Here is a 15,791-nt window from a genome sequence, read left to right as displayed (position 1 = left end):
GCGGTGGGATGCTCAGCCCGGCTGTACTGCCATCGGTGCTGTGTATATTTAGAACACAGGGCTTGTCTCTCTGTTTCCAAGGTGCTCTGTGGGAAGGATGAAGACACCATCCCTCAGCTCCTGGTAGACTTCTGGGAAGCCCAGCTGGTGGCCTGTCTCCCAGACGCGGTCCTGCAGGAACTCTGCTTCAAGCTCACGTCACAGTACATCTGGAGACTGTCGAAGAGACAGCCTCCTGACACCACACCCTTGCAGACATCGGAGGACCTGGTAAGATAATGGAATAGCACCTTAATTAAAACTCATACCGTGCACTTTATAGCATCTTCAATGGAATTCAAAGTAGTTTTCTATTACCAGCTACCTTATTTAAGCTAGAGTTTAACGTATACTCAAAACTCGTTTAAGACTGATGCTGTGCACGTTTAGAATCGTTTTGTGTTCTGAGGAATGCCCCTAACCGCTCTGGGTTCTCACTTGCACTTAAACCTCAGTAGGCAAAGCATGTGGGAAGGGGCTTTCCCAGAGCACCACCATGCGGCACTTCCTCTGCAGAGGACGCTTGAGTAGACGTGAGAGGAGAGAGGAACCTCGGGAGGCGGGTGGGGTGCAGGGGCTGCCTCCTTGGGCGCTGTTTCCTGTCAGGTGCAGGCACTCAGCTGCTCCGTAGCACCCCAGCAGCCATCACCGCTCCCTCCACCGTCCTGCTCCCTTCTCCTCCAGTCCCTTTGCCTCTCTAGATGCCCTGGATAATGTGGTTAATAAAAAAGTAGCCAACTGCTTGCGTGGAGGAGGGGTCCATGGGAATTGTCTTGAAAACTTAATAGAACAAGTCTTGCTCCCCAAAATAAAGTATATAAATAAAAATATTTCCAATTTTACTATTAACTCTTTTAGAGAATAATTAGCTTAAAAGCACTATTGATTGCTCTTTTTGCTGGAAAATACCTCTTTGGAGCATTTTAAATTTTAAAATTGAAGAAATATTTAGTGCAGATTTTTTTGGTGCCACAGCAGCAGGGGCTAAAACCCTTTCGTAGGGAACGCATTCTAAGTGACAGCCTTCCCTCTCCCAGGAATGCGATACCCAACCCTGTGGCATGGCAGAGGATTCATGACGGCTTACTTTCTGTGAATGGATGTGTTATATTTTGTGTATGATACATTTCTCTTATGCTTTAGATAAATGCTTGTAGTCATTATGGCTTAATCTACCCATGGGTTCATGTCTTGATATCATCTGATTCCTTGGCTGATAGAAATTACACAGAAGACCTTTCAAAATTACAGGTACATTAAAATGACTTTTTTTTTTCTTTTGAACATATATAGTACAATATAGCATAAGGTTTTAATTTGGCAAGATGTCAAGGGTTGTGTTACTCTAGAATATAGCTTTTCTGAGGACGAGCTCTGCAGTTCGGTGTACTCAGGGGCTTTGACAGGCCCTCCTGCTCCCACCAGGAACCACTGACAGGTAGGACATCTGAGCTGAGAGGCTGGCTCCTTGCAGGAGGATGGCCAAGCTTCACCAAATTGTGGGATTGCTACCTTATTTTTGCGATGTGCTTCAACAAATCTTGTAAAATGCAAATGTGGCAAATGTGTAGTGCTATGTTGATATAATATATTTTTAAGTGTGATTTACACAATTTAGGCCACTAACCCAAGCCAAGTACTACCATATTTGTATTAAAAACAGCTGGTTCTTTAAAATGACTTTCAAAAAATAGGCAGGAATGATTAGACAACTAAGGTCACCCTGCAGAAATTCTGACCCTAACACTGTTTCCTCTGGAAATGAAAATTAAAGTCTACATTTCATGTGGTGGATCAGGCTGGGCTAGATGTGATTATGACTATTTAGTATAGTTCAGTGGCCCAAGGACTGAATATAATGCCCACATATGTTTTGTTCGGTCTATTCAATGTCACTGGCAACATACAAAAATTAAGATTTCATTTTAGGAATTCTGAATTTCAAGCTACTCTTGAAAAATTCAGCAAAACGGGTAACCCAGGCCCCTCACTGCCTCCAAGGCCTGCGGGTTGGAGCCCCCAGAGGCTGTGCATGCTGTCCTGTCTGCAGGACTCCTCTCCCTGTCCTCTGACCCAGAGGCTGAGTGCTCCTGCCCTTTTTCCTTATTCCCAGAGGCCTTGATGCAGTTTTGTTTTCTGGCCCCCTTAGACTTCTTAATTTGCAGTCTCTAACATAAACCTTGGGAACTGGCATGAGTGTGATTATTGCATCTAGAACCAAATGTCAAATCGGAGCTGGGTGTTGGGAAGGAAGCCCAAGAAAGCTGTAGAGGAAACGTCGCCTAGATTCAGCCTCTAGATGGACCGTGTTGACCCCAGAAAAAAAACACCAAAGAGGATGCTTGCGGCCTCTTATTTCTGCATCCTGCGATGCAGAGGCCTCCGAGGGTTCGGCCTCTGCTTTGTTCATTTTATGCACATTGCTCATGCACGCAGACCGTGAGCATGGTGGACAGCACTGAGCCCCGCCCCCAACCTGCGCAGTAATGTATTTAAAATTGCAGTTGTAGTAAGTGCCAGGTAATATGTGTGTGTGTGTGTGTGTGTGTGTGTGTGTGTGTGTGTGTGCGCGCGCGCACGCGCGTGCGCGCATGCACGCGCATAACCAAGAGCTGGGGATTGAACCCAGGGGCATTCTGCCTCCAAGCTACATCTCCAGCCCTATTTTTATTCTTTATTTGGAAACAGGGTCTCACTAAGTTGTGGAGGGTCTCAGTAAGTAGCTGAGGCTGGCCGCGAACCTGTGATGCTCCTGTCTCATCCTCCCACATACTGGGTTTACTGGTATGCACCACCACACCCGGCTTATCAAGAGTTGAATATAGAAATAATTCATTATTTTTTGGATGTTGGGAGATTCTGGGGTGGGAGATTATCACCTTACTTGAACTTTGCCATCTCTTGTAAGAAAATTATTCAGATGAATGCTTTATTAAATTTGGAGAAAGAAAGAATACCAACCTTACTCTCTTGGTCATTCCTTTGTAGATATTTGGAATAAAATAATAATGCTAAGCACGCATATGTACTCCATGTTCCATAGTCTCTCATAAATCTGAGAATATGCTGTAGCAAAAAAAAAGATACAGGGATAAGAAATCAAGATGACTATTTCTTTAACAGAAGAAAGAGAAAAAGGGAGATAATTTAATACAATAAAAAGTTGCTATATCCAGTTTAAAATACTAATAAAGTTGAAGTTGCTCAAAAGTACAATACTACTAAAGTTCTGAATACTGAAATAATACCTGTTCCCAATAATTTAGCTTGCAGTAAGTGGCATTGATACAAACTACCAGATTGTAAATAATTACTTTAGTTTTTTTTTTTTTTTTTTTTCCTGTACTGGGGATGGAACCCAGGGACATCCTACCTCCAAGCTACCTCTAGCCCTATTTTTTTTTTTATTATTTATTTTGAAACAGGATCTCACTGAGTTGCAAAAGGCCTCACTACGTAGCTATGTTAAATTTTATTTTCATCTATATCGGTAGTATATGCTCATTTTTAGAAAATCCGAAAAATATAGGGAAGTGTGAAAGAGCAAAAAGAGTCCTTTGTCCCGCTAGCCAGTGAGCTCATCTTTGTTTCACATGCAGTGTTCTTTTAGAGATATTTCTATACATGCGCATACCTGTGTGGATCTTAAAAAGCGAATCATTCTTTGTGTATAGTTTTATAAGATTTTTTTATTTGTTTGTCATGAGCATTTTCTTTTTAACTAGCCCTTGAAAACATGTTTGTTATGGCTACCGAATGTTTTATCACATGAATGTATCATTTATTTCATTGTTATTGCTGAACATTTGTGACTTTTCAATATTATGAATACTGAATATCAGTGAATGTAAATCCTTAACCATACGTTGATTTTGCCTTAGGACAGAGTCCTAAAGAAATTCCATTAATTTTAATTTGCAGTCCATCCAAAGCAAATAAAATGATTTTCTTTTAAAAGTGATTAATATCTATTAAACAGATCTTTATTTCTTTAGAGGTAGATTGATGATAACTTAAATACTTCAGTCCACTTAGATTTATTAAATAAGAAGTACATATCTGTACTTTAAAATTGCATTTTTCTTTTTTTTTGGCAAGTTGAGATTTAGTCCTTTTTAAAGAAAAATCCGGATGCTGTGTGTTGTTTTTAGTTTGGGGGGTGCCTCATCCCATAACATTTCGCTTTTCTGTTCATAGTCCCTTGTATGTGGTCCTTCATTTGACATCGCTTCCATTATTCCGTTCTTGGAGCCGCTCTCAGAAGACACTGCGGCTGGCCTCAGTGTCCATGTCCTGTGTCGTACGCGCTTGAAAGAGTATGAGCAGTGCATCGACACACTGTTAGACAGATGCCCCGAGGCCGTCATTCCATATGCTAATCATGAGCTGAAAGAGGAGAACCGGGTATGCTTTTCAGATTACATTTTTGGCCTCATCAGTGATAATCAGCTTTGATGATCTTGTTGCTTTATCTGCAAAATGAAGACAGGTTATACCAGACTAACTCCACCAAGCTGCTCAAGTCCGACAGACATCTGTGTTTAATGCTGTATGTTTTGAATACTGTTAGATGTTATTAAAATGTATGATGATGATGTTATCATCTATTTTATTTTATTTTATTTTATTTTATTTTATTTTATTTTATTTTATTTTGGTACTGGGGTTCCTGGAAGCCCTTCTACCTCTGGGCTACACTCCCAGACCTATTTTTTTATATTTTTTATTTGGAAACAGGGTCTCTTAAGCCAGCGCTGCTGGCTCCTAACCAGCGCGATCCTCCTGTCTCCGCCTCCCAAGAGCGGGGATTACAAGCGTGCGCCACCACGCCCGGCTATTATCATCTTTAAAATCTCTTGTATGGAGGTGAAAGAGGTGATTACCTGAAGATTTGGGAAACTGTATGATGGAAAAATACTTCCTGTGCCGTGTGGCCTTTCTGTTTAAGACATTAGAAGAGTTTTTGACTGTAGTGCTTTTTCTTTTCTTCTTTCCTTTCTTCTTGCAACCTAAGACTTGATAACACATCTATATTTCTTCTTGAAAATAACCTCATACATATGTGCATTTCAAGTTACAAAGGACTCTTTTTTTTTTCAGTGTAAGCAGAAGACTTGCTGCTGATACATAATTTTCACTATAACAAAGTTGAGTTCATTGGCCAAATGATGTATTTTTGCCCCATTCTTTCTATATAATCTTGGAAATATGAGCATAAAACGCATCAAACAAAAATTTGTTTATTTTTTCCTAAGATAGACTCTGTGGTGGAAAAAACTGCTGCCTGAGCTTTGTCAGAGGATAAAGTGTGGTGGAGAGAAATATCCACTTTACCTGTCCTCACTGAAAGGTAAGAGTATCTCTCTCTGTATAATGAATTCTGATTTCCATTCGGAATTTGCTGGGGCCTCGCTGTCTCTAGGTTTTTTGCTTCATTCTTAGGTGGGATGAAGAGGACTTGTGGGGTCATCTGGAGAGCTTAGTTTCAGCATCGTTATGCCCTCCACATACACCATTTATTTATCTCTTCTTCTCACAGAGCTGATGTTCTTTTAAGTTAATTTTCTCAAATTATCACAGCCATAGAAACTCATAACTTCAGTATCTTAAAAATTGGGCTATCCATTAAGACAATTATATCTTTTATTAATTATATAGGTGCTTAATTTACTTCATGTAGGAAGATAAGGTTATGGTAATTAAATGTAACTGTAAGTACTGAGGAATGACAGGTTCTTCGAGGATTTAAAAGTTGAACGCCTCTCAATTGTAATTTTTTACAACATGGGTAGTTGTTTGGATTTTTATAACTTATACATAGTCATTTATCAATCTTGACAGATAAATCATTTTCATTTCCTACGCTGTTGTGCGTTAATATTACTAATTAATTGTTGGCCTGGTGACAAGGTATGGTTATGTTCAGTGTACAGAAAATATCAGAAATTGACAGAGTTGGAATTATATTTTCCAACTGAGGTGATAGATTGGATTTTTTAAATGTCAGGGAGAACTCCTGACCACTGAAAGTTGTTTTTCTGAAGATCCTGCTCAATGGAAATTGTGTCTGTGATTCGGAAGAGGAGGAGTTGGCTTCCTGCCAACTCTTTGACCTCCCGAGGTCCTTGAGTGCCTTTGGTTTTCAGCGGACGTAAGTGCCAGGCACGTGATTGCTCTGCCACTCTTGCATCGGACGTATCACGTAATTCATCCCTGATAAGTTTGTCTTGGTGGGTCACTTACACATGCAGATACACCGCAGCTTCCCACCTCCACAACATCAAAGACTCAGCATCTTTTTCTGTCTCACATCTCTGTATACTTTCTCTACCTCACTTGCCCATAAGCATTGCTCCAACTGTTACTTTAATCTTTCCTTCGCCTCAGTCTTCCCAGCTGTAAGTCAGGCATCATACCTCCTAGATTATCCTCTTTGGAATGGGGTTTGGATTAGATAAATGAAAACCTCAAAGGATTCTGGAAGAAATTAAGTAAAAAGTTATGCCCGTAAGTACTGTGCCAACTTTTAAAGTACTCTCTCAATTTAAGGTATTGACCTTGTTCTTGCAGTTATAACCCGTATTAATCTCTCACTGGTAGGACAAGAAGAAAATTGGGCAGTGGAGAGATTTTTGTTGACTCTATAACTATGCAAAGCGAATCCCCAAAGTCATTTAATCCCCAAAGTTACTTTTATTTTTTTGGTATCTAAGGCACTTAACAAGGTCCTACATTTAGGTGGATAAACTGGTTTACTAGGTAAACATCAGTAATTTACGTTTTTCACGTGGCTTTTGCAAACTGGTTAGTAGTTGTTTTTTACTAAGGTCTCCTGGTAGGTTAGACATGGATTGTACTTTAATTCTCACAGGAAGTCTGGAAGTAGCAGAGAGTAGCAACACATTTTAGATGAGGAAGCCAGGACTTGACAGTTTGAGTGGCTGGGTCCAAGAGCTGGGATCTCTTTCAAGTCTGTCTGATCCCTGAGCTCAGGATCTTTCCCACGTGTCACGGAGACTGTGTTTACTAGCTCTTCAACACCAAGGTCCGGTGGTGTCCTCTGGGTAAGGGACGGTTAAGATTGCCGAAAGCTGGGAAGACAACTTTGCCAGGTTTGACGTTGCAATAACTGCATATAGAGCAAGCGGTAGGCGTGAACGGCAGTGAAATGTGGGTCAAGTCCCGTGACCAGGAGGAGTTTCACAGGGAACACTGCTCGTAAGTGTCACCCTTTTCTTCCCAGAATAGGGAAGCACGCATCTGTATGGATTAATAGAATCATGAAATTGCATAACTGTCTTTGCAGGTGTGTTAGATAAATTCTTAATATTGACAGTGTTTTCTCAAAGCACCTTACTTTGTAGTTTAGAAATCAAGGCATATGGACATGAAAACAGATCTTTCCGAGAAGAACTGGCTTTGGAAAATGTTATCCAGTAGTTAATGGTATTTCCTTACCTGCAAATCAGTCTTTACAGATTATCTGTAGTATAGTCCTTACATTAAAACAGTATTCAGCCGGGCGTGGTGGCGCACACTTGTAATCCCCGCGCTCGGGAGGCTGAGTGAGACAGGAGGATCGCGCAGGTTCGAAGCCAGCCATGCTGGCTTAAGAGACCCTGTTTCCAAATAAAAATATATTTAAAAAAAAGGTCTGGAAGTGTAGCCCGGAGGTGGAAGGGCCTCCAGGAACCCCAGTACCACCAAAAACAAAAAACAAACAAAAAAAAAAACAATATTCAAATGATTGTATTTCTCTTTCCCAAATAGTAGAAATCTGTTGAAAAATAATGTCGTAATTCAGCAATAAAATAGTAACTCCAAATTGTATGGGGCTAATATAAAATTGGCTTCAAAGGATTCTAGAAAAGATAAGAGATAAGTTGTTGAAATCATAAAGCAGCCTGTGGGTTTAAGAGACGGATCTTTTTTCTTTGTGGAGCTAGTATGTGTCGCATAAACTGGTTTCTGATTCGCTGAGGGGGGATAAGAGAAGAGCTGGCTGAGAGGCACGTGCACGTCCTGTTCTAACTCACACTTTCTTTCCCACAACAGAAACCTTGTCGGTGGTTGCAGGGGAGCTGGAACTGCGGGATTTCTTGCGTGTGCTCCCAGAAGATGGCTCCGCAGCCTTCTTCTTGCCCTATCTTCTGTACTGCAGTCGCAGGAAATCGCTGACTTGAGGTGTCATTTGAAAGACACCACAGTAGCATGAGAGACTGAATTTTAAAAACTCAATGTCAGGTAAAAATGCAAGCAAAAAATTTTTTGTATTTTATACATACATACATGCATACATACATATATGTGTATATATATATATATATGTCCAGTTCTTTCAGAATGCTTGCTTTACTGTTTTAGTTTCTTAATTTATAACCTGAATCCATTTAATTATCCATAGTGTAGAAAAGCTTCAACATGTAAGAATTCTTCAAAGAAGCCACATGGGTTTTTTTTGTTCTTTTTTTTGGTTTTGTTTTTGGTGGTACTGGGGTTCCTGGAAATCCTTCTACCTCTGCGCTACACTCCCAGACCTATTTTTATATATATGTTTGAAACAGGTCTCCAAAGCCAGCAAGGCTGACTATGAAGCTGTGCGATCCTCCTGTCTCAGCCTCCCAAGCACGGGGATTATAAGCGTGCGCCACCACGCCCGGCAAAGCCACACGTTTTTAAAAGTGGTTGCTGACCTTATTCCAAGGAACAACATCAATTCATTGTTGAGACATGACAATCTTTTTTATCCCAGAATGTGTGTGTGTGTGTGTGTGTGTGTGTGTGTGTGTGTGTGTGTGTGTGTGAGAGAGATACTGGGGATTGAACCCAGGAACATTCTACCTCCAAGCAACACCCTTAGCCCTATTTTTTATTTTGAAACAGGATCTCACTAAGTTGTGGAAGGCCTCCCTAAGTAGCTGAGGCTGGCTGTGAACCTGCAATCCTCCTGTCTCAGCTTCCCAAGTACTGGGATTACAAGTGTGCGCCACCACACTTGGCTTCTCATCCCAGGATTTTTTTTTTTTTTTTTTTTTTTTTTTTACTTTTTTATTTTTTTGTGTGGTACCCAGGGGCTTTCTACCTCCGGGCTACACCGCAGCCCTATTTTGTAATTTATTTGGAAACAGGGTCTCACTAAGTTGCTGAAAGCCTCACTACGTAGCTGAGGCTGGCTTCAAATTTGTGGGATCCTCCTGTCTTAGCCTCCCAAGCGCTGGGATTACAAGTGTGCGCCACCACTCCCGGCCTACATCCCAGGATTTTAAAAAATGTTTCATTTTTTCCAGTACTGGAAACTGATTTCAAGGGCACCTCCCTACCGAGCTACATCCCCAATGATTTGTTTTTTTTTTTTTTTTTTTTTTTTTTTTGAGGCAGGGTTGTCAAGGCTGGTCTCAAATTTATGATCCCCTGCCTAAGCCTCCAGAGTAGCTGGGATTACAGGTTTGTGCCACTGTGCCCAGCATCCAGGAACACTTTAAGGAAACATTTTGTAAGTGTGCTTGAATATCATTTCAGGTGATCTGGAATTTTATCTTCTTGGGTGTTTTTTTTTTTAGATTTCTTTATTGGGTTATTTTTTAATAATTTAATAATTCTCTTTAAGAAAGATGGAACTATTTTGTCACAGTGAAAGATTTTAAACTTTATTTTCTTGGTACTTTAAAAACTCATGTTGTATTTCTTTCTGAATCAAATGAAGGACAACTTCACAAAGCTAACTTCTGCCTACTAACGTGATTTGTTGAATGTATATTTTTCTCAGCCAAAGCTTTGTTTCTATTTTTTTTGTTCATATATATTCTTGCTCTTTCAGCTAGAGTATTTGTGAAAATAAAGAACTATATCATGATATATACAGCTGTTCTTTTTATTAACCTCTTGTTAAAGAATTTTGAGTCCAAGTTTACATATTGATAGTGTCTGCTGAATCCAGTTAATGCTGAGCAAAAATTCTGCTTGCCCAGTATTTGCCACAACAGTATTCTGAAGCTTCACACCCAATGGCAGCTTATTAATTTGTTATTTCATCATTTTAATTTTTTCCTAGACTTAACACAAGCATTGATTTTCAACTCCTCTTCCCCACCCCAGTTCCAGACATCATCCCCTTGGCCATCTTTCTGGTTCAACAAAACTCAGAGTGATATGTTACATTTTTCATTTAATTTTTATTTCCTTCCTCCATACTTGCACCCCATCCATGCCCACTGGTTCATTAGGAATGATGTGAGCCTCATTAGAGGCGTTTCAGAGAGGGCGGTGGCTGGAGACATTTCAGTGCACCTTAATGGTGGTTCTTTAAGGACACCCAGGACAGCTGGACATAGATTTTTATAAAATCCCAATAGTGGTAGAAGTGGCCTGTATGAATCAGCTCTATTATCCAGTGTCTAGGTACCATTCATGTCATAATACAGTTTTATGATCTTCCCATCTGCAATAAGGTAACACAGTCTCCCCACAGATGCACAGAGTTGTGTGTTTGCAGTCTTAGTGTTTATAGCCATTTTACCGCAAGTGTTCTAGTCACACTTTCACAGATTGTTGGGAATCATCGCTTTATGTTTTTTTCCACTTATCACCAGTTATTTTTTTCAGCCATACCTGGGGCCTATAGAAAAAGAAATTTTAAGACCATTATTTAAAATAGTACATTTTTAAAAATATATTTGGAAACAGGGTCTCACTAAGTTGCAGAGGGCCTCACCAAGTAGCCAAGGCTGGCTGCAAATCCTTTCATTTTAGTCTCCCAAATATTGAGATTTCAAGCATGTGCCACCATGCCTGGCTTAAAATAGCACATTTTATATGGCTAATAATTAGCAGATGGTGCTTGAAATGTAGTCTAATTTTCAAGTGTTACTTGTTTAATCATTCCTAATTTATATTTTTCTCATTTTCATATGTTTAACCTCTCACTCTAGTACTCCTTTATTTAAAATTTCCTTTCCTCCCTACAAGATCCTTATTAATTATAAGAGAGGGAATAGTAACTTTTCAGTGGCAAAACCACCTGATACCACCCTGACCAAATACTGAGAGGTAACATAACCAGAACAAATCAACATCCTATGGCTCCTGATGTTGTAAGAAGGAAAACACAGCATCGCTTCTGTAGTAGAGTTGCAATAATAATGATAATAATAATAATAATAATAATAATAATAATATGCATAACATAGTTACAAGGAAGCATTATAACAACTTAAGTTGAAGGACTTTCTGTAAAGTTGACTGCCCTACAGTCTTCAAAAATGTCAAAACTGTGGAGGGCAAAGGCCAGGGGACTGTCCTAGAGTCAGGGAGGCCTGAAGGACATGACCACGATGCATTGCATGATCCGGGATTTTTCTTATTCTATAAAGAATGTGACGAAGATGATTGGTGAAATTTGAAAGAGATCTGTAGTTTCTGATCATTGCCAACTTCTTGATTTTGATAATTGCATTGTGGTTCTGCTCAAGAATATCCATGCACGAATAGCCTTGTCTGCCGGGTTTGGTGGCACACACTTGTAATCCCCGCGCTTGGGAGGTGGAGACAGGAGGATCGGGCAGGTTCGAAGCCAGCCTTGCCGGCTGGTTTCCAAATTAGAAAAAATAAAATAGGTCTGGGAGTGTAGCCCGGAGGTAGAAGGGTCCCATTCCCCAGTACCACCAAAAAAAAAAGAATAGCCTTGCCTTTTATAAATACGGTATATATTTACACACAGAGACGCATTTGTGTGTGTAGCAGGGAGAAGGAGAGGGAGATGGGGTAAGAACAGGGAAGAAGCTGTGGCTTCGCTAAGCAGTAACATTTGGGGAATGTGGACAGAGGGCATGGGGGGAATTTCTGTTCTGCTCTGGCAACTTTTCTTTAAGCCTGAAATTACATCCAGAGAAAGTTTACAAAATTCTGCTTTATTGAATTAATATTAGATATTCACCAAGCAGAGTATTGTACTAGATTTGGATACTTACCTAGAAATACAAATTCACAGTCCCTGGCTATCAGAAACTTAAAACTCAGTAAGCCGTTTTCCTAACAGTCTATCTAAAAGGTTATCTGTCATAGAAGACTCACAGTCTAAAAAAAGCTCTGTACACATTTGTCAAAGGAGGTCTTTGTATGTTTCTGGAAGAGGAAATGAAACATTACATATAACAGGATATCCATTCTTTTCTAATGATTTTTTTCCTTTGTGCAGAAAATTGTCTCCTGATTTATACTCTCAAAAAATTTCATTCTTTTCTCTTGGGTTCCCTTGTCTGCGTCATGGTAGGCAGAAACTTTTCTGAGATTTAAAATCATAGACTTTCTTGAAGCTGTATCAAGCTCTCATTTAAAGATAATTCATACAGATAAACATGGCTTATCACTTTTCTGTGTATTGTTCAATCTAATGTTTCCTTCCAGGATCAAACAATTCTTTTTCTATTGGAAAAAGTTAAATTTCTCTTTAGTTTTTCCTCATGTGTTTTTCTGTCGTGTTTGCTCTTTGCTCTACAATTTTTTCTACAAGTTTCCTTTCTTAACCAGGCAGCCATCTCCCTCTTCTCCAGCCTGTTACAGGCTACAGGCGGGAGTGTCTTGGGTCTCTGTGTGTAGGATTCACCAGGAGCCCCCTCTGCAGGCCTTTGCACCTCTGGATTCCCTAGGTGTCTCTGGATTCCCTCTGTCTCCATCATTTTTCTAAGCAAGGTTATCCTTTTGTGTGGTTTACATTGCAAGGGACCGTTTTTAAGAATTATCATTTTCTTTCAACTCTTTCCACCTGGGTCAAGTTACTGGGATTAAACTCAGTGGTTTATTTGCCTTCTTGAGTCTTCGGTGTCCTTGTAGTATCAGTGATCACACTTTGTAATAAAAAGGGCTTCGGTGGAAGTAGTGTTTCATGAGAGAAGGTGTTCGTGTAAGATCTGAGAGCAGAAGTTAAAACTTCCTTGCACTGAGGATTAATCTCTGAGTGATTTTAATCTTGAAATATATTTACTCTTTTCTTTCTTTTATATATTCCCTTTTATTCCCATTTTGAGGAGGAAACATGGAAAGCTGATTTCTTTTTGTAATTTGCATTTGCCATTTCTAATTCCAACACAATTCTGAACTCAGGAAAGACCAAAGTGTGTAACCACAGTGTAGAAATTTTACTCTTCATGCATGTTTTTGGTACATATCTCTAAAGTAGGCTATTCCTCTTCCTGCATTTTCTCTGTGTATGGGCTCATGCAGGTAGAGAGGGATTGTTCTAAGATTTGGGGAGCAGAGAATTTAAATTCATTTTTTTCCTGAATCTTTCACAAATAATAATAATGCCTTCCCTTCTCCCTGGATGTGCAGGACGCTGCTCTGCCTTCCTGACTTTTAGAAGTTACGTTAGTTATCTGGGATTGTCTTGTGCCTCTTTTATGGATGAGCTGCTTCCTAGAAAAAAGTTAATTTTTACATGAGTAGATACCCATCAGCATCTGAGAAATAGCCTGTGCTTCCAAGTTGGTTAGAAAGGCACAATATAAAGTTGATTATTTCTAGAGGTCTCTTGTGCGTATAAAAAAGTTAATGTTTTCTTTTAAGAAAGGAATTAAATTTTAAGCTTTGTGGGGTTTTTGCTTTTGTGTTACAATGTAGGGTATCAAACCTGGTGCCATACACATGCAAAGCAAGCACTCTGCCACTGAGCTACACCCCCAGCCCAGAAATTAAATCCTAAATGTGCCTTTGTAAGTCATGGTAGGAGACACATGTAGGTAAAATAGGCCTCTTCGTCATATTCATAATACACGATTTTTAGAATTATAAACTGTCTATTCACCTCGATTTGCTTGAACGGTGTAGGTTGTTTCCATCCCGGCGTGAACGTGGTCGGCCACGTGACAGTGCAGTAACCAGGTCCCAGGTACTCTGGGCCACATTTCTAGGGTCTGGTACGTCCCAGGGAAGATGTCAAAGACATCAGAGGTATAAGTGCCCCTGTTCTTAATTAGAAAAATGATAAACATTATATATGCAAGAGATTCTTTCATTGGCGAATTCAGGGGTATTAGGAAAAAGTGGATAAATTGTCTTTTGTTGTTGTCTACCACCACCAAGAACTGGTGTACAGGAGTGAGTGAGCTTATCCAGCATGCCTGCCCTGGCGGTCCGCATGGCGACTGGGGCATGCCTCTTCGTCACTGAGCCACATAAAGGGACTAAGCCGTGCCCCCGCTCTGGTCCAACCTCACCTCTGCCTCAGCTATCCCAAAGCGTCCTGTCTATGAAACGGCAGGGCAAGGAGGAAAATCAAGAGGGCAGAAAAGGAGGCCCATGTCGATGCCAGAAACCAGGCAGCTCAGAACGGCAGAGCCTCGACTGGAGACAGAAATTGGGGTGTACTTCTGCAGGGATAGAATTGAAAGTCCACTAAAAACAAATCAATTTAAAACAAAATGCAAGCTGGGCGTGGTGGAGCATGCTTGTAATCCCCCCCCCCCCACCGCTTGGGAGGCTGAGACAGGAGGATCGCGCAAGTTCAAAGCCAGCCTCAGGTGGTAAGAGACCCTGTTTCTAAATAAAAATATAAAATAGGTCTGGGAGTGTAGCCCGGAGGTAGAAGACCCCTGGGTTCCATCTCCAGTGCCACCATAAATAAATAAATAAATAAATAAATAAATAAATAAATAAATGCAAGCCAGGTGTGGTGGCACACACTTATAATCCCAGCATTCAGGAAGCTGAGACCGGAGGATCTTTGTTCGTGGACAGCCTCAGCTACTTAGTGAGACCCTTTGCAACTCAGTGAGACCCTGTTTCAAAAATTTAAAAATAAGCCGGGCATGGTGGCTCACGCTTGTAATTCCCACACTTGGAAAGCGGAGACAGGAGGATCTCACAGGTTTGAAGCAGCCTCAGGTGGCTTAAGAGACCCTGTTTCCAAATAAAAATATAAAATAGGTCTGGGAGTGTAGCCCAGAGGTAGAAGGCCCCTGGGTTCCGTCTCCAGTACCACCAAAAAATAATAGTAATGAATAAACAAAATAAAGAAATAAAACAAAATGCAAGCCGGGCGTGGTGGCCCTTGCGCTTGTAATCACAGCATTCCGGAGGCTGAGACTGGAGGATCTTGGTTCGTGGACAGCCTCAGCTACTCAGCGAGGCCCTTTGCAACTCAATGAGATTCTGTTTCAAAATTTTAAAAAGACTACTGAAAAATAGGGTTGGGTTGTAGCTCAGAGGTAGAATGCCTCTGGGTTCCATCCCCAGTGCCAAAAAAACACGCAGATTATGAAATGGACTTTCTGCAGTGTGCTTTTCAGTGGCTTCTACATTTTTCTACATTAACACAAAGGTCAGAAAAAAAGCATTTCCAGGAGGGCCACTGGCTCCTGCTGACACGGAGTAAAGCACAGAAGGAAGAGGGAGAAGTGGACACGACTTGGCCCCCAGCTGATGGTCATGCTCACCGCAGGCCACTGAAGACACAGAGCCGTGAACTGTGAGCTGGCAGGACAGGGTTAGGGCAGTCTCCTGACCTCTGCTCCCCGCCCATCCCTATGTGAGCACTCCTACCCTAGCAGTTGTGGGAGCAAAATTTCACAACAATCCAGTCAATACTGCAAATCCAGGGAGATCCCAATGCTTAACAAAGACCCGGAATGTCAGGTGAAACCGTTGTGTTCTCTTCTCTTTGAATATTTATTTGATTTATTTTGTTTGTTTGTACTGGGGATAGAGCCCAGCGACATTCTACCACTGAGCTATATCCCCAGTCTTTTTTTTTTTTTTGT

General features: G+C 40.7%; 2 protein-coding genes across 6 annotated transcripts in view; one reads left to right on the top strand and one right to left on the bottom strand.

Moving 5' to 3' along the window:
- Nucleotides 1–8,222, top strand: part of HPS3 (HPS3 biogenesis of lysosomal organelles complex 2 subunit 1) — a gene marked incomplete at both ends in the record, with an annotated part of 30,353 nt that extends 22,131 nt beyond the window's left edge. For 4 of the 5 annotated variants that reach the window (XM_080696746.1, XM_080696745.1, XM_080696743.1 and 1 more), the window contains 5 exons: nt 82–270; nt 1,183–1,290; nt 4,237–4,443; nt 5,299–5,389; nt 8,095–8,222. In XM_080696746.1, the coding sequence (XP_080552872.1) occupies nt 82–270; nt 1,183–1,290; nt 4,237–4,443; nt 5,299–5,389; nt 8,095–8,222 (723 nt within the window). The remainder of the gene's footprint in view (nt 1–81; nt 271–1,182; nt 1,291–4,236; nt 4,444–5,298; nt 5,390–8,094) is intronic. The other variant, XM_080696744.1, reaches the window with a different exon arrangement.
- Nucleotides 8,223–13,829: 5,607 nt separating this feature from the next.
- Nucleotides 13,830–15,791, bottom strand: part of CP (ceruloplasmin) — a gene marked incomplete at both ends in the record, with an annotated part of 48,697 nt that continues 46,735 nt past the window's right edge. The window contains one exon of the mRNA XM_080696597.1: nt 13,830–14,000. Within this exon, the coding sequence (XP_080552723.1) occupies nt 13,830–14,000 (171 nt within the window). The remainder of the gene's footprint in view (nt 14,001–15,791) is intronic.

This window comes from Muscardinus avellanarius (genome assembly GCF_963383645.1).
Source record: "Muscardinus avellanarius genome assembly, chromosome: 5".
NCBI lineage: Eukaryota > Metazoa > Chordata > Mammalia > Rodentia > Gliridae > Muscardinus > Muscardinus avellanarius.
Note: the sequence above shows the minus strand (reverse complement) of the source record. Positions and strands in the feature narration are given on the sequence as shown.